At 38.8% G+C, this 25,681-nt stretch overlaps 1 protein-coding gene across 5 annotated transcripts in view; it reads left to right on the top strand.

Moving 5' to 3' along the window:
- Window positions 1-25,681, top strand: part of TASP1 (taspase 1) — a 168,385-nt gene that overhangs the window by 82,814 nt on the left and 59,890 nt on the right. For 4 of the 5 annotated variants that reach the window (XM_063444031.1, XM_063444030.1, XM_063444032.1 and 1 more), the window contains exons 10-11: window positions 6,625-6,744; window positions 9,477-9,555. In XM_063444031.1, coding sequence (XP_063300101.1) covers window positions 6,625-6,744; window positions 9,477-9,555 — 199 coding nt within the window. The remainder of the gene's footprint in view (window positions 1-6,624; window positions 6,745-9,476; window positions 9,556-25,681) is intronic. The other variant, XR_010086636.1, reaches the window with a different exon arrangement.

The following is a 25,681-nucleotide window of genomic DNA, read 5'->3' as shown; positions in this document are numbered from 1 at the left end:
CCTGGACTGACCTAGATTGTAATTTCACTTTATAATTTCAATCTTTCGTATACATGTAAGCAGGATCTTCAATAACCTTATTTTTTTCTGTTAAATCCCTTGTGAAACTTGTGTAGTGGTAACTGAATGTGTTGGAGCTATATAAATGATAGTAATAATAATAATAATAGAAAATGCAGCATGACATGAATAAAAGTTTAACGTAGGCTCTACCTGTCTTTCATTGTTCTATTCAGTGGTGCAGCTTCCAGAAGTGATACTTCTCCTTTAAGATTTGCTTTCTCAATGTGAAAAGTAGGCGCCATATAGGATTTTATTACTCTATTTTAGTTTCATTCTTTTCTTTATTTGTGAACATGTTGGGTAACTTTGTTTTACAGGATTCTAGTTAAAACAGTATGAAGCGTATGATGCAGCACAAAACAAGCAAAATACTTCTATCTAGGGGGCATTTAATAATAGCTTGGTAACTAAAAGGCCTACCACTAATTATACAGGAATTTATCACACATCATCTTGCAGCAAATTCAATTCAGCTTCTTGTTCACCAGGAAAAAAAGTGTCTTGAAATGAAAACTCTGTTTAAAGGGAAACTGTAGTTTTACCTGGCACTATAGCTTCCCGCCCTGTCAAGATGTCCCCCAGCACCCCCGTGACGCAGAAGGGGTCCAGCGCCGATGTCCCCCGGCCCTGGCTTAGGGGTCCGCCTTCTCAATCGGCCAATTTGATAATGTCACAAATGGGGCAGAGCCAGCACCGGCAGACCTGCGTGGTGCTGGAAATAAGGAGAGATTTAAATTTTTTTATAGGTGGGCTAAGGGGGGGCAAGCCACCTAAATAGTAGGTTAAACACCATAGGGTCAGGAATACATGTTTGTGTTCCTGACCCTATAGTGATCCTTTAATTTCGGTGCACGGGACATAGCTCTACATGTATATATGAGTATTATTAGGAGGGTTATAAATCATTGGATAACTAACGTGGGAATACAGTGAAAAACAGCTAACATCCACATGAACAATATTAGTATTTCTGTGTAGAAAGTAACCCCAATGGTGAGATGTTTGCTGGGCACTAAATATTGCTGTTTGGCTTACTACTGTCAGGCTCAATGCAGTAACACATCATATTACATCGTATTCTTCAGCCCCTAGGCAATTGCCCATATCAACTGGTCTGCCATGTCAGTAATGTATTCTACCGCTTCACTCTGTCCCCTCTGACGCAGGGAAGACTTCAATAAAAAGTGGGAATATTTGAGGGCACGAAAATCCTACACTCGGCTCATAAATATTTTTTATAAACCTTTCCCATGATTTCTAGAAATACCGACACTTTGCTTTGTCAAACCCTGCAGTATTCCATATTTAAAAGTCACTTATGTACAGCAGCCCCTACTGCCGGCCCCAGGTTAATTTGGGACAGGATTCCTAAGTGTCAGAAGCCATCAGTAGCTGCACTTTCTTTGTATGAAATGCACATTTCAAATCCCTTTGCTTGTAATTCACTTTACCGTTGACATGTTTCTCTTGGTTGCTTTCATTCTGTCTTGACTTGAAGCGTTTTAGATTGAACATGCCACAAGTGATTTATGGTTTAAACCCTGGCTGGTGTTCTTATCCTGTAGAAACCTCAAACGCTAGCAGTGGTGTTTGCACTGAAGCCAGGACCATAGCCAGTCAATGAATAGGCACATGTGTGGCCATTGTGTATGATGTAAATTAAACATTCTACAGTAGCAGAGTGCTAATTGAAGATCTGTTTACTCCGAGACCATTTAGACTTTATATTCTGACCAATAGGAATGTGTCAAAATGAATCACGACCTTCATTTTAGTTAAAGTGGCACTGTGTGGCCAAAGGAGATTTGCAGCAATATCCCATAGAGATGGAATATTATGTCTTGTGTTCTATACGTTCTCTTACTGCATGGATCCACAAAATGTACTTTCTTGTTTTTAAAAAACAAAACAAAAGTTTTAAATTAATTGAACTATATCTCCGAATATACAGTCCTGGGAAGAAGAAAGTACACCCTCTTTAGGTAAATATTTATTTTTTATTTATTTATTACTGGTATTTATAAAGTGCCAAACATATTCCTCAGTACTGTGCAATTGGGAAAAAGACAATCCAATAAGAGCAGACCGATACAACAGGTAGAGGGTCCTGCCTGTGAGCTTACAGTCTAAATACAACCAAATAAATCATGACACGGTGTAATATGTCAGTGGGGATCGTCTGAGATTGGGCTTTTACATAATTTTGAGAAGTAAAGAACAGTTGATTTTAATTATGTCCTGATATACAAAACCATAGAATTCAAAGAGGGCATACTTTTTTTTTTTTTCATATGACTGTATATTGATAACTTGTATAAAAATATATAGGGACTCTTATTTAGTGTGAAACTGCTCGAGCATGGTTTAATACTAAATGGAGGGACAGTGCCTGAGGACTCGAGACATTAGAACCAATTCACTGAGATGAAATGGTTATTGTGCCTACAGTGTCCCTTTACTCTGCAATGATCCTAATGACTTGTTACTATGTTAAATCACATCCTGTTTTGCAGAATGTAGAGGGTAACTTCTTAATCTAGATTAATGGACGATATATTTTAGTCTCCACTTTTATCCTGTGCACCTGGGAAGCACATGCCCTAAAGCATGGATGTCATGCCTAAAATCTCACTTCTTGGAGCTTCAGCAGTGTGGATATTCAGCTTATCCTTAATGCTATGATTGTGGGTGGGTGGGTTTCTGTATCCCCGCTGTCCCTTAATTGTCCACTGATTGGAAACATCACAAAAAGACATCTTCAAAATTTACATCTCAGAGTAGGACCATAGTGAAACAACTTTTTTTTGCTGCATACAAAGTGTATGAAGGGCTTCTGTGCATCTCATGAGAACTGAAGTGAGATTAGGCCTCAGCCCTCCCCCAACAAAGCAAAGAAAGGGTTCATTGATTCCCACACTGAGGTCCCTTGGCACAGGATTGCCTCGGACATCTGCAATGGTGGAACCTAAAGCACATACATGGCGGGCGATCGCTGCACCCATTAGGCTTTCCCCATAGGAAAACATTGACTCAGTGCTTTCCTATGGAGGTTATCAAGACACTGGATGTCCTCATGTTGTGTGAGGATGTCCAGCGTCGTTTTCCGGAGTAAAATTTTTTGAAAGGCCAGGAAGACCCTGTAATATTTTCTTTGCAATGTTTTCACTTGCAGGGTTAAGGGGACAGGGACACTGCACCCAGACCACTTCAACGAGACGATGTGGTGTGGGTGCCTGTAGTGTCCGTTTAAAGGGACATTGCAAGCACTGTAGCCACTATGGCATATTGTAAATGTTAGGCAACTGTCCTCTTGGCGGTGTATTTGCACAAACTTGGTGAAATTTGGTTTATTCAGTCCACAGTCTGACTATCTATAGCAGATCTTGACATTGTCTAGTATAGAAAGAAAAGCACATGCACACATGTAACAAGATGTACTGCTCAGTGCATCTCACTCCCTGCATGTGAACGAAGAATGGTAATACTGAGCATGATTTTTTAAAATTACTGAACACAAAAGAAAGCGAACTCCCTTCTGCCCTGCTCAGTTGGCTACAAGTCATCGCTACATCTCGGTTTTCATAATAAATACAACTAATGGTAAGGGACGAGTGTAGGATATGCAACATGGAGGCATTCCTCTGTGTATCAAGTGTTCTCTAACTCTCCCTGAGCAATTTCACTGCAGGGGAAAAAAGTTAAGAAAAATCATCTGGCATTTTTCACTAACACTTTTTACCAGAAACAATTTCCATATTTTTGTGTTATTAAAAGAACTTCCTAATAAAGTGGAATACAAATCCCTGTAAATCCTGGATGCACTTTTATGTTTATAACCGCAAAGGCTGTGTTGCTAGGCGAGATGATTGTATGCCACGTTTATTAAATGTTTTAAGATGTCATTTGGTTTCCTTTCTCTCGTTCTACGGTAAATACTACCAGCGCCAACAGCTCTGACCCATAACATGCTGACCATGTCTGCCACAGCTTCATGCTTTCCTCGGTATCGGAGGGTAATTGATTTTCTATTTCTGCATTACCTCATATTAGGTGTGGGTTTTTAATTTATTTTGTATTTTTTTATTTTCATTGTTTTATTTTTTGCTTACCTATATAACTCCTTATCCAGCCATAGTGAAAATCATGAATTAAGTTGGACAATTTCAAAATTGTTTATATTGTTTGTATCAACATTAAACAGGTTTAAGAAATCCTTTTTTTTTTTTTTTTTTTTTTCCATTTTACGTTAAAGAGCATTTTTATTTTTTTTATTGCAGTTTTTGTTCACACCAGCAAATGTACTTTAAAAATAAATAAATTAATTTTTCGATTGAGTGAATCGATTGTCTGGGATTCACCTGTGGAGTCTTACTCAATGAATAAGACACCAAGGTAGAGGATTGATTTGTACAAGTCTATTAAGATATCACATTTTTAAGTTGTTTTCAAAATTATTTTTTTGGAAGGTAAGCTATTCAGACTATGGATAGAAAGTTCCATCTGAGAGTACTTCCATGACGATAGGAGTCACATTCTAAATTAAATTATCTGATGCAGCCTTGTGCCGTTAGTTAGAAACGGGTGTGTATATGTGGAATTATATGGGAAAGGAAAAGTTACAGAAACTCACTCCAAGTAGGTCTAATTGCCTGATAAAGTCAAACTTGTCGTTTTATTTTAACTTTTTTTGCTAAGTATTAAAATAAATAAATAGCATAAAAATTATATTGCACATTATATTAAACAGTATACACTTGGTTTGTATGCATTTTGCATCGCATGCAAATATAATCAGGATGGTAGGGGGGTAGAAATATTAGAGGCAGCAGAGGTTAGATTACTTCAAGGTAGTGGCAGTTTATTATAACTATTGTCTGCTTTGTATGAAGGTAAAAACATCCTGTGGGTAGGACAGGCCCCAAGTCAGGTCTTTAGGCAGGACGGCCCCCAATCAGAGGTATTAGCAGTAGAAAGAGGGAAGTGCTCATGCCATTGTACAGAACACTGGTGAGACCTCACTTGGAGTATTGTACACAGTACTGGAGACATAACTCCAGAAGGATATTGATACCTTAGAGAGAGTTCAGAGAAGGGCTACTAAACTGGTTATTCGATTGCAGGATAAAACTTACCAGGAAAGGTTAAAGGATCTTAACATGTATAGCTTGGAGGAAAGACGAGACAGGGGGGGATATGATAGAAACATTTAAATACATAAAGTGAATCAACACAGTAAAGGAGGAGACTATATTTAAAAGAAGAAAAACTACCACAACAAGAGGACAGTCTTAAATTAGAGGGGTAAAGGTTTAAAAATAATATCAGGAAGTATTACTTTACTGAGAGGGTAGTATGCATGGAATAGCCTTCCAGCTGAAGTGGTAGAGGTTAACACAGTAAAGGAGTTTAAGCATGCGTGGGATAGGCATAAGGCTATCCTAACTATAAGATCAGGCCAGGGACTAATGAAAGTATTTTAAAAAATTGGGCAGACTAGATGGGCCAAATGGTTCTTATCTGCCGTCACATTCTATGTTTCTATAGGTAGGATGGGCCCCTAGTCAGGTCTGTAGGCAGGACGGCCCCTTAATCAGGTCTGTAGGTAGGAAATTATAGGCTAGATCCTGTTTTCTATAATATTTAATGATGGTTTTGCCATATCTTCCAAGCTTTAATGGAACGCTAAAGTCCAGTGGCGGAACTAATGTAGAGAGGGCCCTGGTGCAAGAAATTTTTGGGGCCCCCTGTAGTGCAAGGATGGCTAAAAGGTAGATTCTTAACTTTCGTGCAACTTGCACAATGCTTTGTACCAAATTCCCATCCTTACAGGGTTGTATTTGTGAGCAGTGTATGTTTGTTTGAGTATATGTAGTAACCCTAAATGGGAACTAGGGCACTATAGTGTACGAAATGCATATTTGTATTTCTAATGCTGTAGTGTTCCTTTAAGTTAATCTCTTGTAATACAACCCTGTCCCATATGTATTATGTTTAGTAGTAACAGAGAATTTTAGGGTCATTTGTATGTACCACATTAAAGCACACTGTATGTGCTGAGGCTGAATTCTGTTTTATAAAACTCAGCTCCAGCAATCCTTTGAAGAATCATGGGAGCTGTGGATCAGAAATATCTGGACAGCTGAGTATTGACTTTTCTTGACATGCAATTTATCAGCTTTCAGATAAAGTGTTGCCAACACTGTGCACCATCCTTTTCAAATAGATTTTGTAACGGTGAATTAAATATTACAGTTCCTATAAAGCATGACCTTACTTGCCTAATGCTGTACGAAATGTATTCTATCTGACCAGTGAGAACAGAGGGTTCTTTAAGGTTATACTAATACAGCATATGTTCATCTGATAAGCTGTGTTCTATTTATTTGAAGCCAAGATAAATAATGCAGGAAAAAAATATGACGTATTTCTTTTGACCTTCTCAACTGAAATTAAATTCTTACATTTCCTTTCCAGTATTTATAGTAGAATCTGTTCACATTAAGCCAGCCTCCTGTGACTTGTTAATATTCTTTTCAAACAATCCTGGTTATTACCCCACAGGAGAATGACTCAGGAACTTTGGACACTGTTGGTGCAATTGTTGTTGACCAAGACGGGAATGTTGCTGCTGCGGTCTCCAGTGGAGGATTAGCCATGAAGCATCCTGGGAGAGTTGGCCAGGTAATTGTCTGTGGTTTGCAAGCCCTGTTTGCTGTCATGCTTTATTTTTCACACTGTAATTGTTTATAAAAGCATGTACTTAAAGAGACACTATAATCATCAGAAAAACTACAGCTTAATGTAGTGGGTCTGGTCAGTGTCGTACCAACGATCTATGGGGCTCAGGTGCAAAACACACGATCCATGGCGCCCTGGTGCGGAAAACACGATCCATGGCGCCCCGGTGCGAAAACACGCAATCCATGGGGGCCCTGGTGCGAAAACTGATCCATGGTTACACTGCGCGGGCCTCAACACATGGCAGAGGCACCTGGTCGCAAGGGTCCGCAGGGCGTCCTGGCCCCCTGGAGTCCCGGAGTACGCCACTGTACAAACACACACACACACACACACACATACATACATACAGACAGACAGACAGACAGACACACACATACATACATACAAACACACAGAGACACATATATACAGACACACATACATGCATACACACACACACAGAGAGAAACATTCCTACAGATACACAAACATATATACAAACAAACACATATACAAAATATTTTAGTCACCCTGTTTCCTACCTTTTAGATGCAGGAGGGTGACTTCCCTGGGGTCCAGTGCAGGCTCAGCCTGATGGAGTCAGAGTTGCTACTCCCTCCTATCTTCCTCCCGCCTGGTTCTGACCGATAGCTGGGAGGAGTGACCGGGGCAGTCACTTCCTCCCAGCATCTTATGTCATCTCAAGGGGCCCGGTCGTGCTGCTAAAGCGCTGCTTATCTGACCGGGCCCCCTGGAAATCCATACAGCATGGGACAACCGATGGGCCCCTTCACGTGCGGTCGCGGCGGTTTTACTGCGTGGGCCGGGGCCGCAACATATGGCGGCGGGCACCCGGTCGCAGCTGCGACCCCTGTATGTACGCCACTGGTTCTGGTTTCTGTAACCTGTCCCTGCAGGCTTTAAAATATAAACCAAATATAAAACAAAACCATGATATGTTAGATGTTAAAATACTTTCCTTGTAATTATTATCAACAAAGAGACATACAGCTTCATGTAGTGCTTCTGGTGTCTATAGCCTGTCCCTGCAGGCTTTTCAATGTAACGCAGCCTTTCCTGAGAAAAGTCAGTGTTTTTAGAACAGCGTAGGAACAGCTCTAGTGGCAGTCACTCAGAAGTCCACTAGAGGTGCTTCCTAGTCCAGTGCTGCACTGGTGTTGTCTCCACGCTCTGCATTGATTCATGCATCTCTCTGAGGGGATGCCGATTGAAGCAGCGCTGCGTTTTGTTGTACATGCGCAATAGCCTTTCAATGTTTTCATATGGGAAAGCATTGGATTGGCTGACCTCATCAAAATTGAGGATCGCAGCCAAGGAGGTGGGGCCCACCCGCTGCAAGACCGGCGCAGCGTGGGAGAAAAGGTGAGTAAAGTAAAATTTTCAGAGCGATCTAAAGGGGTCCCCATTTTTATCTTTGGCATTTCTAAAGCAAATTATGGCTCTCTTCCCTTCTTCTTACACACTTTTTGAGGTCATTTACAGATCATTTACCTCTTCTACTTCCTCTGTCATCATGACTTTGCTAAATTTAAGGAACACACCAGTTTATAAAGCAGGGATGTCCTTGAACTTGCCTCCTTTAATGCTATTTTTATATCCTCAAGCAATTTCCATCCCCAATTTGTGACTTCTCGTAAGCACATTGCCTGCTTTCAGAATACAACTCCACGGTCACTTGTAAGTGTTCCCTTGTAAATTTTCATGTGAGAGTCTGTACAGAAGCCACACACACCTGCTTGGCCATCATTTGTGTAAAAGCACAAGTAGAAACCTAGTGTTGGTTGCAATTGGCTTGCTGATGAGTTACATTGTACGTTAGGCTGCTCGGTGGGTGAAAGGTTGATACTGTATAAGAACAGGGTTCCCACTGAAAACAATAGGTGAATCAGGTCGGTAAGAGAAAAGTATCTACGTTCCCATTTCTACAGAAGATGCAGATTTTCAGAAAATAAGAGGTGTTCAGAGGTGATTATTTTCACTAGACTGTATTAGATGAGATAAGCTTAACGAATAGCAATTTTCACGCTGGCTTCTATAGCCAAATGCTAGTGACTTACAAGATATAAGCTCCTCTAATCTAGCCCATAGTAATGTGCTTTAGCCTGTCCACAAAAAATAAGAGAAAGCCTGAAGCGATCCATGCTTCAACTTGTTGTAAAAAGGAAGTACCACGGTGTATGTTATTTTCAATAAATGTCCATGAAATGTCGCAAGTCCGGTATATGGAAATTTTATTTGGGAGCATTTCTCTAAAAAAATGAATTGTAGTGAAAAAAAAAGCAAAATTCAGGCTAAATGAACCAAACTGTAATTCAGCGATTTTGGACAAAATTACACAAGTAGGTCTTCATTTCAGGCTTTGGTGAAGTGCGCATGCACGGAGTGAACCTTTTATACCAGGATAAAAAAGTAAATTTACCTGGGGGCCACTATCCAAATATATAGCCTTGGAGGAGTGCTGAAATCCTCTTTATTGTGGAATCCCACACTGCTTGTTATTCAATATTCGAATGATCGGTGTTCAGCTGCCTGGCTAGCATTTTGGGATTTGCACAAATAATCTAAATTATTCAAGGGGCTTTGACATCTAGAAGTTGACGTTGGTTGTTTTCAATGTACGCACAATTTAAAAGGCTTGGGCATTATCTGCTAACGCTTGTTCTGTTTTACAGGCCGCTCTTTACGGATGTGGCTGCTGGGCTGAAAACACTGGAGTCCAAAACCCATATTCTACAGCTGTGAGTACTTCAGGTATCTAATGCTTGCATTCCACCTTTCATTATGACTTCTGTAATCCAGTGACCGGCCAAGGGGTACCCTATTCGTTTTGCTTTAGTACTTCTATTTGACTACATTGATCATGTATTGATGATTGTGACTGGAAATGAAACAATGTTTTTTTTTGTTTTTTTTTTTTATTTAATTTTTAGAATTTAGAACATTGGAGTACATTACCATCCAGCATCAGTTACTAACATCTGAAAACTTTTTAAAGCGATAGGAATAAAAAAATTCATGGACCATTTTACTTCCAGAATTTGATTTACTTGCTCAATAGGCCTATATTTTGACGTTAACAAAAAACAACAATCCTGTTTCTTTACTGTCTCTTGGTTTACATTACGCACTGAAAATTAACCCCTTAAGACCGCAGGACGTACTATGCCGTCCTTATTTTGGTGGCTCTAAAAGCCGCAGGACGGCATAGTACGTCCTGCGATCTTATGTACTTACCCGGTCGCCGGCGATCCCACGCCGGCGATCGCGGTATGGGGGACTTACCCGGGAGCCCAGGGAGTCCCCCTGCGTCCTCTTCAGCCGCCCAGGGCCATGTGATCGCGAGGTCCTTGCGAGGACCCCGCGATCACATGGACGGCATAGCCGTCCAAGGCATTGCCAGCAGGGGGAGTGCCTGTAATGACAGGTACTCCCCCTGCTGTCTGAAATACAAATAAAAAATGTTAAAACAGTGTAAAAATAAATTATATATACTTAGATCATATATATATTTATTATATATATGATCTAAGTATATATATACACACATATACACACATACACATAAATATGCATACACTGTCTACGTGTATTTTAATATTAATATATACATAATTATATATATTAATATCAAAATACACGTACAATGATATTGATTAAATATATATAATTTTCATTATATATATATTTATATATAATAAAAAATAAATAAATATATAAATACGTTAAAAAAATAAATAAAAAAATAATAAAAAAATTATGAAAAAAAAATAGATAAAAAATATATAAACATGCGTAATTTCGTTCTAACTGTATTTTAAAATTAATATATATATATTGATATCAAAATACATGTAGAACGAAATAATATATATATCTATATACATAAGTATATACGTATATATCACTATGTATATACCTATATATAAATAAAAATAATTAAAAAAAATTATATACATATATATACACACATATATATATACACACATATATATATAATAATTCTACGCATATATTTATGTAATAATTTTACATAATTAGGTCATTTTATTAATTACAATTTGCAGGACCTGCCTGCCAACCCAGGCCAAAAGTTCAGGGAATTACATTGTCTAGCACTATATTTAACTCTGTAACTTTCCAAGACACCATGAAACCTGTACATGGGGGGTACTGTTTTACTCGGAAGACTTCGCTGAACACAAATATTAGTGTTTCAAAACAGTAAAATATATTACAACGACGATATCGTCAGTGACAGTGACATTTTTTGCATTTTTCACACACAAATGGCACTTACACCGACGATATTGTTGTGATACGTTTTACTGTTTTGAAACACTAATATTTGTGTTCAGCGAAGTCTCCTGAGTATAACAGTACCCCTCATGTACAGGTTTTATGGTGTTTTCAAAAGTTACAGAGTCAAATATAAGGTTTGCGTTTCAGTTTTTTCACATTAAAATTCGCCAGGTTGCCTTTGAGACCGTATGGTAGCCCAGGAATGAAAATTATCCCCATGATGGCATACCATTTGCAATAGTAGACAACCCAGGGTATTGCAAATAGGGTATGTTCAGTTTTTTTAGTAGCCACTTAGTCACAAACACTGGCCAAAATTTGCGTTTTCAAATATTAACACTAACTTTGGCCAGTGTTTGTGACCAAGTGGCTACTAAAAAAGACTGGACATACTCAATTTGCAATACCTTAGGTTGTCTACTTTTGCAAATGGTATGCCATCATGGGGGTAATTCTTATTTCTGGGCTACCATATGGTCTCAAAGGCAACGTAACCAATCTGGCGAATTTCAATGTAAAAAAAACTGAAATATGTAACACGCTATATTTGACCCTGTAACTTCCCAAAACACCATAAAACCTGTACATAGGGGGTACTGTTTTACACGCGAGACATCGCTGAATACAAATATGTGTATTGTATTGCAGTAAAAGCAAACAGTATTATGACATCACAGTTAGAATGTCACGTAGAACTAAAAAAAATTTAAAAATTCTTATTTTCTCCCATTTTTTAAATATTTTTTTCATATTAAATTATGTTCCATACCTAAATATTTGATGTTAAACGAAAGCCCCGTTTCCCCTGAATAAAATGATATATAATAATGGGGGGTGCATTTAATATGAAAGAGGTGAATTATGGTTGGACAGACATATAGCGCAAATGCCAGGTTTTGTTTACGTTTTTTTGGATCACAACTTGTACATTTGGCTGCGGTCTTAAGGGGTTAAAGACCTCCAACTGCATTGATGATGTCAATAGGTGACAGGTGTGTCATTGGCATATTGTGCTACATAAGGACATTGCAGTGTGTATGTTGCGTCGATCATAGATAATGGATAGTTAACGTTGTTTACAGACGGCATTAACCCGGGAGGTGTTTGTAGTGTTAGTTTTGCTCATGGTATTGGTTAATTGTTAAAGTTTTCAAGTCATTTTAGATTTTCAATTACCAATTGACCAATGGCTCCAGTAATCGATCAATAACTGTTCAGAAGTATTGTGAACATTCAGATGTGACTGGTAAAGCAACCCACTTTGTTCTCCTCTGTCTGTGCTGTTTGCCCTGTGGTGGGATTGATTTTACTGATGGATTGTGGGTAAACTGAAAACAGAACCTTGCTATAGTCACCAGAACAACTACAGCTTAATGTGATTATAATGGTTCCCTTCAGCATTTTCATGTAAACACTGCCTTTTCAGAGACATCATCAATACATGATGCCCCTACATTGCCCCTATGGACACCTCCAAGTGGCCACTCCCTAGAGGTGCTTCCTGGCCCAGGGCAGTACAGTCAGCATCCCTTCGCTCTGAATGGAGACGCTGAATTTCCCTTATAGAGATGCATTGATTCAATGCATCTCAATGAGGAGGTCCTGATTGGCCAATACGGTATTTGGCCCCTTTTACAATAGGTTGTAATGTTTTAGCCACGGATTAATATATAATTACATTCCTTCCATTAAACACAGAATCTTCTAATTCACCATTACAAAAGAACTCTTAACTCATCTATGATTAAAACAGTTTCCACTTTAATTCGAATGTCTCTGAGAAATAAACCTATTTTCCACTACAGGAAAATACATTATATTATGTGTTAATTCTTTATGAAGCTCTCCGACCTTTAACATCAATGAGTGCTGTTTATTTTTTAGTTAATGTGGGTCACAAGTTGTGATTCACAAGTTAACCGTGAAGGTGGATTAAACTTTAAGCTTTCAAGGTTGAACAGGCACCGACCAAAAACATTAGGAAGGTCTCCTTTATTTCATGAAGAGCATTGTCTTTGAAGCAGCAAGTTATTTTAGGATAACATTTAACTTATTGTTAATTAGTGGTTTGATGATGACCACTATGTTGATGTGTAATTGAAAGGAACGGATGGATATTGTCCTGAGGGAGTTCATCTTGGTATGAAGCTTGCCTTTCAAGAAGGTGGGAAGGAGGTAAAGGGGGCGCGGGCCAGTGAGGTGATTGCATCTTTTGCTTCGCCTCCAAAGAGGCGCACCTGCCAGAAAGGGGCGTGTCTTTCCAAGTTAATGGCAGGTCAGCCTGGCGATCACTCAGGCCAGCCCACTGACGGCCGTCCCTTCAGGGAAGCGGTTTCAGTGCTCATTGCAGAATGCATGTAATAATGCGCTCATGCTATGATTGTTGGGGACAATTTCCTGGTGTCCCCAAAAGTGGAATAGCGAGGAACTAAGGTGGGACAGGACCCAAAAGTTGGGACTGTCCTACAGAAATAATGATGGTTGGGAAGCAGGATGAAGGGAAATTCTAATTGTGAGCATTAAAATAAATTTGTTTTAACAAGATACTCCACACACCTAAAGCACTTTAACTTGCTGTGGGGCTTTATGTGCGAAAAGTGTGTCCTCTCTTTGTAACATAAAGGGGGGGGGGCGGGGGGAGATGCAGACATCAGTAGTAATTGATACTTTTATAAATTGACCTTGTTACACCTCCTTGGCTGTCACTCAGCCAGTTCTGTTGCTTCCTGGTTTGGTTAGCTCAGTGGTGCTAAACTCAAGAGGTAGACAATGGCTCAGAGCACCTGCATTGCAAAGACTTATCATTGAGCAGCACTGGGGCGTCTGTGATTGGACAGCCACATGAAGTCTGGGCGGGGTTTGTAAATGTTGCAGGCAACACAGCAAGCTGTTTTGAGATATACCTCAATAAAAAAAAAAGCATAATTAAATACATATATGTTTTCATTGGGGATATATTTACCAAAGCAGTAGTGATTTGTTCATTTATGTGGGGCAGGAGTGGGGCGCAGTATAGTGTCCCTTTAAAACCACTGGGGCACTGAATTTCTGTCACTCTTCTGTTTATTTCCTGTAGAAACATTCTCTAAAATGACAAATATTTTGTAAGATGCCAGTGTTCTGTATGGCAGCAACCTTGAGAAGGAATGTACATGTATACACAATCCAAATACACCTCGCCTCATTAATCTGTGTTGGAGCTTGTCCACAAAGCAGAATACTCTGTGTTTCCCCCGTTAAACTGTGTCGAGCACATCGACATACTCCATGATTACCTTATTATTCTCTATGGGAATATCTCTGGCATCAAGATAGCTTTGGCCTCTTTTCTTGTACCTCTCTATATAATTGAGTTCCACAAGTTAGTTTTCCTTTTTCCACTTGGTATATCACTGACTTTTTTTATCATTTTTAATACAAATTATTGTATGTTATTACAGGAAATGTATATTTAAAAAAAAAAAAAAAAAAAGTTGTTTGTTGGTTTGTAGTTCAGCTCTTTTATCAATGTAACAAAAGTTAGAATTCCAGAAAATCTTAGGCAAAATCCCAGTATTGGTTTGAGGCTTCACCATCTGATCTGTATCTTGGTTTGTGGTATTTGATTTAAAATCTCTCTTTAAAAAGGATTCTTTTAATTTTCTATGTGGTGATGATTTCTACAGGATGTGGAAACAATCTTTCAATTAAGTCATCCTGCTTCAAATAGCAAGGGATCCAAACGTATCATTAAGTGATACAGGGGAAGATTAACGTTAAAATGCTCCCAGGAGGAATCAGAGAATGTAATGTTATATAATCTTATCTGTTTATTACTTAAAATCAATCTAGTCTGGCCACAATTGCCATGTTCGAACTCTCAGATGTGTTTGGGTATGCCTCCCTTGAGCAGATCATATTGCTGTAAAAAAGAAAGTGTCCATGTGACATTTACTGTGTGCATCAAAATGTATTTTAATAACATGGTGGAAAGCTGCTGTAAACCATAATGCAATGATGTCGTTAGTAATTCGTATCCCAAGCAGAATTGCTACAACATGCAGTGTTTGCAGATCGAGGCACCAATACAGCGACTGATATATGGTATTAAGGTTACAGTTGTGAAAATGTAAACTCCATATCTTTATTTCTAACCTTCCTATTCCCTCCCCCCCCCCCTCTCAGTATCTTCAGGTTCCCTTTCCAGCTATTCCCTCAAAATGTAGTGCCTCCACCTCCTCCCCACTGCAACTCCCTTATATCTCTGTCTCTCCCCAGTTACAAAGACCTTTGATTTTTTTTTTTTTTTTTTTTGCATTGCTCGAAATTCTATTAATTTTGTGTTAAAACCTGACCTGGCAGATATCAGATTGTCCATCAGGCAAAGTGTATTTGCCATAAGCTGTTGGGTATAGTCTGAAAATGGCTTTAATGAATATGTACTGGTCATATGCTCCCTCAGAGGAAACAATGACTGTCCTAGTGAAAGGATATAATAGGATCTGAATCACATTGATTGATTTCCCATTAGGAGGATATGAATACTGCATACAGCAGGGCAGTAGGTTGTGTGCGCTGGCACACAGTGTATGTTTCTGCTAAATAAAAACAAAGGGCTGAGATTGCACACATTCTCAATTGCTTCACTAGTAGTTTGCACACTCTGCTCCTACTAAGTTTAAACATTAGCTCCCACTTTACAGGAAGTGTTTAGGAAGGCTGTTAAGTCACATGCTAGGAGGTGTGGTTAGGACTGCATAAACAAAGTGATTTAACTCCTAAATGGCAGATAATTAAGCATTGAAACTTCAGGGACATTATCTAAACACCAACACCACTTCATTAAACTAAAGTTCATGGCTCGTTTACTTTGCATTTCACAGTTTAGCGAATTCAAACTTTATATAGTCATTTAGATTTTTTCAAATTGTCAAGATTGCATATTACATTATGTAATTAACATAACCGTGATACATTTGAAGTCTGTTCACATAAACATGTAATCAAAGGTGGCGGTCCTCAAGGATGCACTCTCTTCTAGCACTATCTGCAAACACTTTAAAAATACTTAAAAAATACCCCAAATAGAAAGAAAAGCACAGAGACAGCCACACCATGGCAGAACTGTATACCATTTCAAAAGCTATCTGTACCATAAAACGTTATGCAAACTGACAGCCGTATAAAGCAAAATGTTATTCTACTTAAGGTTTTATTTAAAGGATTAAAACATTCTGCTTTGAAAGAGGAGTTGATTTAACAGTGGCAAAGAAACTAAGCAATTCGGATAAACCGGAGAGATTTTATAGACCCATAATAATATTCCATTTCCTTAAGAACAGTTGTAATTTTCTTCAGTATACCGTGTCCAGGGCGCATTTTCATGTGGATTGTCATTTTATTACATTATTACATAGGAAAGCATCTAAACCTGTTTGATTTTCGTCTATCCAGGAACCCCTAGGGCTTTTGCAAAACGGTAATTTTTTTTTGTGTGTGTGTGTGTGTGTCACGAGACAGACCAAACATACACAGTGAATGAATAAAACTGAGAACGGGGCTGTCTGTCTCCACTGCTCATAAATGATGTTATTTTAGTGAAATGAAAATATTGTTACAGTATATTCCCAAGCTTGCTCCTAGGTGTAGAGAAGACCTGTAAATCATTAGAGAAATCCTATTTTGAAAGGGAAGGGGGCAACCTTTTAAGTGTTGTCAAGTGATTAAGCTCGATAACAAAATGTAGCCTCTGCACGTCTAGTCGTGTATTTTTTTAAAATGTTTCCGTCTGCGCTCAACATTCCATTTAAAGGGGCAGTGATCCTTTAAAAGAACTAATATTCAATATTATGTATTTTATTTAGATCCATTTTTGTGGGTATTTCAGTTATGCCACAAATTTGCTAGTCTAAAATATATTGTTAAAGGGACACTCAGGCCAGTCTTTTCCCATATTTACATTTTAATGTACGGTATATCTATAGTGTAGGTAATGCATGAAAAAAAATAAAAATAAACACAATGAAAAATAAAACTTATTGCATGTGTCAAACCTGTAAGTGACATAGCATACGTGATGACGTCATATGCTGATTACGGAAGTCACACGCGGAAGTGCAGGGATTCGGTCCACATCGGCTTCAGGGGTCATCCTTCATCGCCCACACCTGTTTTTAATTTAATGTTTCACTTTAGACATTTTAGTGGGGCTTTATAAATGGGAACAGTTAGTTTGAGATTCCCCTTGAGAAACTCATTGAGCACTTTATTTGACGGGATGATGTGGTTATTTGTAAGGTGAATATTCTGCATGTTTGCACTTTACTATTTGTATGCGTTTACCTATACATTATGTGAATACAAATCTTCTTGGTGTGCTATGGGTTTATTTGTTTCATAGCGGTGGTACATGGTACACCTATATTTTATATCTTAAAGAGGAGTCGAAAACCATAGTTATCGTAGAATTACTTTTTTTTTTTTTTTTGCGTGGGCATTCTGTTATTTTACAAATGTCCTTTGATGTAATTGGACGATTCTACTTATTTGAATTTAATTAGACAGCCGGTTCATTGAAATTACAAAATATGATGATTGGGGCACATCCCAGTGCATAATTGCCACAATAAAATCATGCCATTTACAGTGTGCATAGCATTTATAGAGAGGCTCCGATGTAAAATGCCCAAAGGCACAGAGACGCCATGTTAGATTGCTGACATAATCTGAACCCTCTTGTTTTTAATCGGCCAGCAGTTCATGTTGTGGTTTGGTAAATAGACGGTGAAATTATCATGCCAGAGATACACTGTTAGAAGTTATTCTTGCAGTCTAAGTTTAGAATGCTGCTATAGATAGATTTGTTTATTTTTTTTCCCCCCAGACTCTAGTTTTTCAAAGGAGCAAATAGCCTGTACTGATTATTGGTTTTATACATGCTTTCTTTAAACTGTATTAGTTTGGCGACAGACATTCTGAGGTAGCAAGGGTTAGTAGGTTTGTAACGCTTGTTGTGTGTACGTTATGAGGTGCCTGATAGTAGGAGAATTAGTTGAGTATTATATTAAGTTGTATTGAAACGTTTCTTTTAAGTGATCCCTATTCCAATTTATTACAAAGAAACAGTTACTCAGTTTGGAAGATCTTTTCGCACAATTGTTGGCTATTTTCTGGAAATTTTTAGCAAGATCCCAAATGGCCTTGGTTTAAAAAATTGTCTGTAATCTTTCACTGTTACGTTACTGTGATTACTCCGTTTTAGTTATCATCCCTAACCTTTTAAGGGTTGTTGACCAAAAACGGACCTCAATCTCCCTTCTTACATTATGTAAACACTAGGACATCTGCTGGGCCGTTGCAAGGATTCTTGGGTACATAGGCAAAGAAGCATTTTCAGGTCCCGCCTCTCCCCATTCCCCCCAAATAAAAGAACGTCATCACCTGTGTTCCTCTTAAAGGACCACTGTAGTGCCAGGGAAACATACTCTTTTTCCTGGCACTATAGTGCCCTGAGGGTGCCCCCACCCTCCGGGTCCCCCTCCGGCCGGGCTGGATGGAGTGGAAGGGGTTAAACTTACCTCTTTCTCCAGCGCCGGGCAGGAAGCTCTCCTCCTCCCTCTTCTTCCGTCACCGGCTGAATGCGCATGCACGGCACTGATTTGACAGACACTCACAAACACACAATGATAGACACACACACAAACACATTTACAGACACACTCATACACTCACAGACGCACTCATACTCACTTACAGATACACACACTCACACACACTAATTATTAATATTATAATACTTTTACATTTTTCACCCAGCCTTCCTACCTGTCATTGGGGGTCCAGTAGGGCTGCTGTTAGGCGTGCGGCTGTGTTGGAATCCGAGGCGGCAAGGGAGCTGTGATCTCACTGCTCTGCTCCCTCGTGCCTTGCAGGCTATCTACTGATGCTGTGAGCCGGAATGACGTCCTATTCCGGCTGCCGCGGCATCAGCAAACTGCGTGTGTGGGAGCAGAGCAGGGAGATCAGAGCTCCTTTACTGCCTCTGATTCTAACACAGCCACACGCCAGGGGGTCCAGAAGGTGGCCTAGTAGAAGGGAGAGCTTTCCTCCTGCCGGTCACTGGAATCTTGCGCCCCCAGAGCCGGTGCACCCTAAGGCGGCCGCTTGTGCCGCATTATTGACGCAATGGCCCTGGACATCTGTAAGAGAACCATGGTATCCCTGTATCAGCAGTGACTAGTACGCTAAAGATACGATGGTCTTAAATACACATTCTAAGTAGTAAATGTGTAGCAAACACATTTATTACTAAGCTATAGTCATGATTATGCAGCCCTAGTCACACCATTCCTAAACACTTCTTGTAAAGTGAGATCTGATATTTAAACTTACTTTGTTTTATTTAGAATTTCTTATCTCATGTTCTTTTAATAGCTTTCCAGACTTGTCAGGAGCCTCCTGTGTGTGATTAAAGTTCAGTTTGCAGAGCAGAAGATAAAAAACTTCTAAAGTAAGTTCACATCTGATTGAATATGCAGACTGTGTCATTCACAGCCAGGGGAGGTGTGACTAGGGCTGCATTAACAGAAGCAAAAGTGATTTAACTCCTGAATCACAGAGAATTGAGCAGTGAGACTGCAGGGGCATGATCTATACTTTATTAAGCTAAAGTTTTTTTAGTCACTATAGCGTCCTTTTAATCTTCACCAGCATATTCATTCAATTGTAAATGCAAATGGCAAATAAAAAGAAACTTAAAATGAACCAGGTAATCCTGTATTTCATGCAGTGCTTGGAGCTTGTAGGTTATGACAAATTTAAAAAACCACAAACCTGTGTATTTTTTTTTCCCCAAACATTTTTTTTTTCAAGTTTTTATGAAGCTAAACATAAACAAATAATCGTATTCGAGTAAATAATGAATGACTATTATTATTGTGCAAACATTTTGCATGATGCCCATTTATTTAGCATGTTATTTTTAATTTCTGGTTGAATACTGGGTCCATACTACTCGGTTTTATACTTTGTTCCCTCCTAGGAATATATCCAGGAATAGCTTGCTTTATTTAGTTCCACAACTGAAGATAACCACGTTCACCTTGGTGGAGCTCTTTGGGTGTTTATCCTCTTTTATTCTCCTTATTGAATTATTAGAATTCCATAGGTTCGTTTTACATTACTATTTAGCTGTTAATGGTGTTTGTTTTCACTAGGACTCATTCACTCCACATTGGAGTTCTGCCAAATTGAATATTGCCTCAAAGGGGTTCATTTTCCGTGTCATCTATCACCCTACAGTCATTTGACTCACACAGCAAAATTTTCTATTAAAAATAATTCCTTAAAATAACAGATTTTAACATCCTTATAATTGCAGTAAGCATTGTTTCCCCATTATGCTCCACTGGCAGTACTTCTAATGCTTTACCCGGAATTTTTCCAAATAAATGTGGATTTTTAATTTCTTCGTCTTTTTTTTTGTCTGGAATTTTGCTAATTCATTTTTAATAACACTTTTTTTTCTGTTTGGAAATTAACTTAGACCAAAATGTGCTGGCATCTTGAGTCTATTAAATATCTATTGTTAACGGACCAATAAAGTCACCCATGCAACAGCATCACAATGAAGTGATGTGGGTGCAGTGGTTCTTAATTTTTAACCCTGTAATGTTAAACATTGCAGTTTTTTTTTTTAACCACTAGAGGCGCTTTTGCATCACTTACAGAGCAAAACTTGGTCACATGATGCCGAAGCCCCATAGGAATCCATATTTAATGCTTCTCAATGGGAGAGCCGCACATGTGGTTAGGTCTCGAGTGCTCCTCAATGAGGAGAATTGGATTGGACCATCGTGGAGGAACCCATGCCTCAACTATGATGTTGTGGAAGGCAGTGATGTAAGCAGCGCTGAAGGAGTCTTGGCCCTGGGTATAGGTAAGTAAAAACCTTTATTTTATTTTAGTTTTAGTTTTTTTGCACACACTAGGGGGAGAGGGGGAACATATCTAACAAGACACCCTAAAACGTTCGGAAAATAGATTTGTATTTCCAACGCTTTAGTGTTTCTGTAAGACTGTAAGTAATAAAGTACGCATGTATACATGCCTACACATTAGGGGTGGGCCATCTTAAAAATGGTTCACCTTCTCATATTTCCAATGACCTTCGACAGATGTGACAGAAAATGGAGGGTTGTCTAATTCACCAGAGCACCATACATAATTAGGGATTATTCTAGCCTCGGTGAGGGAATAATCTACATTTTATTAAAGACAGGAGGCGAATATTTGCTTTACCTTCTTTACTGAAACCTCCAGCAGCAAAGAAACAGTTAACAGAACTTTTCAAAACAACCAATCAGAACAAAGCAACAGTAGTTTAAAACCCCATAAGCAGGCTCTTCCACTTCCTCTTTCTTTGATGAGGAGAGCAAGGAAACCAACGAATCCACCTTGTAGCAGACACATCCAGAGAAACAATCGTCAAGCCCAGAGAGAAAACAGATTACACTGCAAGAAAAAGGAAAACATCGTGAAAGTAAACTGTCAAGGCAAGATGTTATATCCATACAATATCACTTGCACATCATAATACCTGATGAATAAACAAAGTCTACAGATCTTATGAAGACCTAGTATGTACCTAAACTAAAAGGCATTGACAAAACATAATTACAACACAAACATGATGAATAAAATGCACATGGACAATCATCACTGAATAATAGAAATAACCTTTATTATGTAAAACCATGCATTCCCAAAACATAACAATATCCCTAATTAATTATAATAGAATAAGACCCAAATCCAGGGAGGGAACGTAAAAAAAAATAAAAAGGGGGGGGGGGGGAGAATATTCGCCTCCTGTCTTTAATACAATTTAGATTATTCCCTCACCGAGGCTAGAATAATCCCTAATTTTATGGCAGGACAGGAGGCTTCATATTTGCAATTTTAACACCAAAATAGTACAACCAGAAGCAATATGAGAGAGAGGACTGAAATAAAAGGAGAATGGAAAAAAACATTCCCTAAACCAAGCAGCGGTGTAGAGAAAATGCAGAAGGGACCCAACAGCTTCCAAAGTTGTTGAGGTGACAGCACTCCGAACCAAAAAGTGTCCCAGAGGAACTCAAGGTCAGCCAATGAGAGGATCCACCAAATCCAACGGGCGAGCGAAGATGCAGAAACAGTCCAAAACGGCCGTACGCAGAAATCAACAGCTGTCCATGAGTAGACGGACGAAAGAACCTGATCCTGGATCTACATGGTCGTGTACAACCTGTCAGAACTGTGGCCTATCCGGAGAATAGAGGTACAACACAGAGGACGAATAGAAATGAAATATGTGTGGAGCAGAAGCCGATGTACTGAATGGCAAGAAGGAAGAAGACACTACGTCGATACCATGAAATACAAGATGTACTGGGGAAAACCGTAAGCGGAAAAACTGGTACAAGGCAAGTCCTTGTCATCAGGTCATTCCTCAAGGAAATGCAGAACACACGATACCACTAGAATTGAGGAATAGCGAGAGATAGGGCTCCCGTAAGGTATACTCCTCTTGGTAGAGTGCAGACCAAGAGATCCTTACCAATCCTTACCAACAGAATCTTGAGAAAACGCACATGAGTCGTCCACTAGCTGACATAGGACGTGAATGGCCCCATACGATCCTACCCTGAGAGGGCAACTCAGCCAGACAATGGGGACAGCCATAATAAGGACAGCCATAGGGACCCAAACATCTCTCCAGACACCAGTCCTGGCAGGCTACCCCTTTGGAACCCATACAGGACATTAAGAGACCGGGAGTCACCCTCCGTAATAACAGGGCTGTATGTGGGGCCAGTTAGCCCCCCTGAGGGGTAGAAGGGTCCATATAGCTAGAGCTGACTCACATCTACAGACCACTCAGGTATTATATTAGGATACACTTTCGAAGTGTATGTATACTGGAAAAATTGAAGTCCCTTGCAGGAAGGGCAGCAAATCCTAGGCAGGGAAGCTAGGTGCTGAAAAACAGGCCATTTAATTTTTATGAGAAAAGACTGAACCTTAAGAGAAAGACTTGATTAGCAAATATCACATGTGGCATAGTCTTGTTAAACAATGATTTTTTAAACAATGATTTTTATTTGAGCAGTAACATGCCCCTTTAAATCTGAGATTCACATTTAATTAGTAAAATAAAAACGTGACAAGTCTACTGCTAAGATAGAGACATCATAGTAAGCTGCAGTTGTGAGCTGTGAGAGTGCCTGGGACAGATCCTGCTATCCAGGATCTGTTATATATGCAGCATGTGAGACAGGCACAGTAAATAGGGGGATAGCTGAAAAACTGGGCTATCTCCCCTGATAGAGGGGAGGCTGGCCACAAAGCCAGCAGGCAGCAGGGCAGCTCGGTGGGTGAGACCGGGCTGTTCGCAACGCACAAAGCCCATGCGGCTCCAACAAAATGGCCGCCGCGGCTCCAACAAAACAGCCGCTGCGGCCGCAAAAAACTAGCGCGGCCTACTGCGTATCGATCGCACGGCTCTGCCACGGTTGAAAAAGCTGCTCGGCAAGCGGCCAGGGGCCGCGAGGAGCAGGTGGGGAATAAGGGAGAAAGGGTATGGGCGACAGAGCCCAGGGGGGGAACCTGGGGAGGGGAAACAGATTAGAGGCAGAGCCAAAGCATCATAGCAGGGACACCCATTCCCCATACAGCAGAGTGAGAAAAACTGCATAAAGTAACCCAGAATAACAATAAATCAATGAGCAGTATCCAGAATCTATCAGATAAATAGCCTAAATACAGCAACAGATGTTAACAAGAGATACAGCAGCTACATAGCATGAAGTGGTATAGGAAATAACACAGAATAAACTGCCTAGCTAAACCCAGCAATAGACTGCCTAGATAAACCCAGCAGACAAACTGTTAACCCCTTAAGACCGCAGCCAAATGTACAAGTTGTGAACGGAACAAAACATAAACAAAACCTGGCATTTGCGCTAAATGTCTGTCCAACCGTAATTCACCTCTTTCATATTAAATGCACCCACACTTATTATATATCATTTTATTCAGGGGAAACAGGGCTTTCATTTAACATCAAATATTTAGGTATAAAACACAATTTAATATGAATAAAATATAGAAAAATAGGAAAAAATAAGATTTTTAAAAAAAATGTTTAGTTCTACGTGAAATTCTAACTGTGACTGTCATAATACTGTTTGCTTATACTTCAATAAAATACACATATTTGTATTCAGCGATGTCTCACGTGTAAAACAGTACCCCCTATATATAGGTTTTACGGTGTTTTGGAAAGTTACAGGGTCAAATATAGCATGTTACACTTTTCAGTTTTTTCACATTGAAATTCGCCAGATTGGTTACGTTGCCTTTGAGACCATATGGTAGCCCAGAAATGAGAATTACCCCCATGATGGCATACCATTTGCAATAGTAGACAACCCAAGGTATTGCAAATGGGGTATGTCCAGTCTTTTTTTAGTAGCCCTTGGTCACAAACACTAGCCAAAGTTAACGTTGATATTTGTTTGTGTGTAAAAAAAAAAAAGTACAAAGAACTAATTTGAACGCCAATTTTGGCCAGTGTTTGTGACTAAGTGGCTACTAAAAAAGACTGGACATACCCCATTTGCAATAGCTTGGGTTGTCTACTTTTGCAAATGGTATGCCATCATGGGGGTAATTCTTATTCCTGGGCTACCATACGGTCTCAAAGGTAACATAACCAATCTGGCGAATTTCATTGTGAAAAAACTGAAACGCAAGCCTTATATTTGACTCTCTAACTTTTGAAAACACCATAAAACCTGTACATCAGCGGTACTGTTATACTCAGGAGACTTTGCTGAACACAAATATTTGTGTTTCAAAACAGTAAAAAGTATTACAGCAAAAATATCGTCAGTGTAAGTGCCGTTTGTGTGTGAACAATTCATAAAACGTCACTTTTACTGGCGATATCATCGTTGTAATACATTTTACTGTATTATTATTTGTATTCAGCGAAGTCTCCCGAGTAAAACAGTACCCCCCATTTTTTTATGGTGTCATGGAAAGTTATAGGGTTAAATATAGTGCTAGCAAATTAAATTCCCTATACTTTCGGCCTGGGTTGTCAGGCAGGTCCCGCAAATTGTAATTAATAAAAGGACCTGATTATGTTAAATTATATAAATATATATGTAAAATATTTTTATATATATATATATATATATATATATATATATATATGTATATAATTTTTTTAAATTATTTTTATTTATATATAGGTATAGCATATAGTGATATATACATATATACATATTTCGTTCTACGTGTATTTTGATATCAATATATTTATATATTATCAAAATACAGTTAGAACGAAATTACATACATATATATATATATATATATATATATATATATATATATATATATATATATATAAATTATTTATTTTTATTATTTTTTTATTTTTTAACATATTTACATAATTTTTATTATATATATATATATTTATAATTATATATTTAATCAATATCCTTCGTGTATTTTGATATTAATATATATCTATATATCTATATAT

This window comes from Pelobates fuscus, chromosome 2, assembly GCF_036172605.1.
Source record: "Pelobates fuscus isolate aPelFus1 chromosome 2, aPelFus1.pri, whole genome shotgun sequence".
NCBI classification, from domain to species: Eukaryota; Metazoa; Chordata; class Amphibia; order Anura; family Pelobatidae; genus Pelobates; species Pelobates fuscus.
Note: the sequence above shows the minus strand (reverse complement) of the source record. Positions and strands in the feature narration are given on the sequence as shown.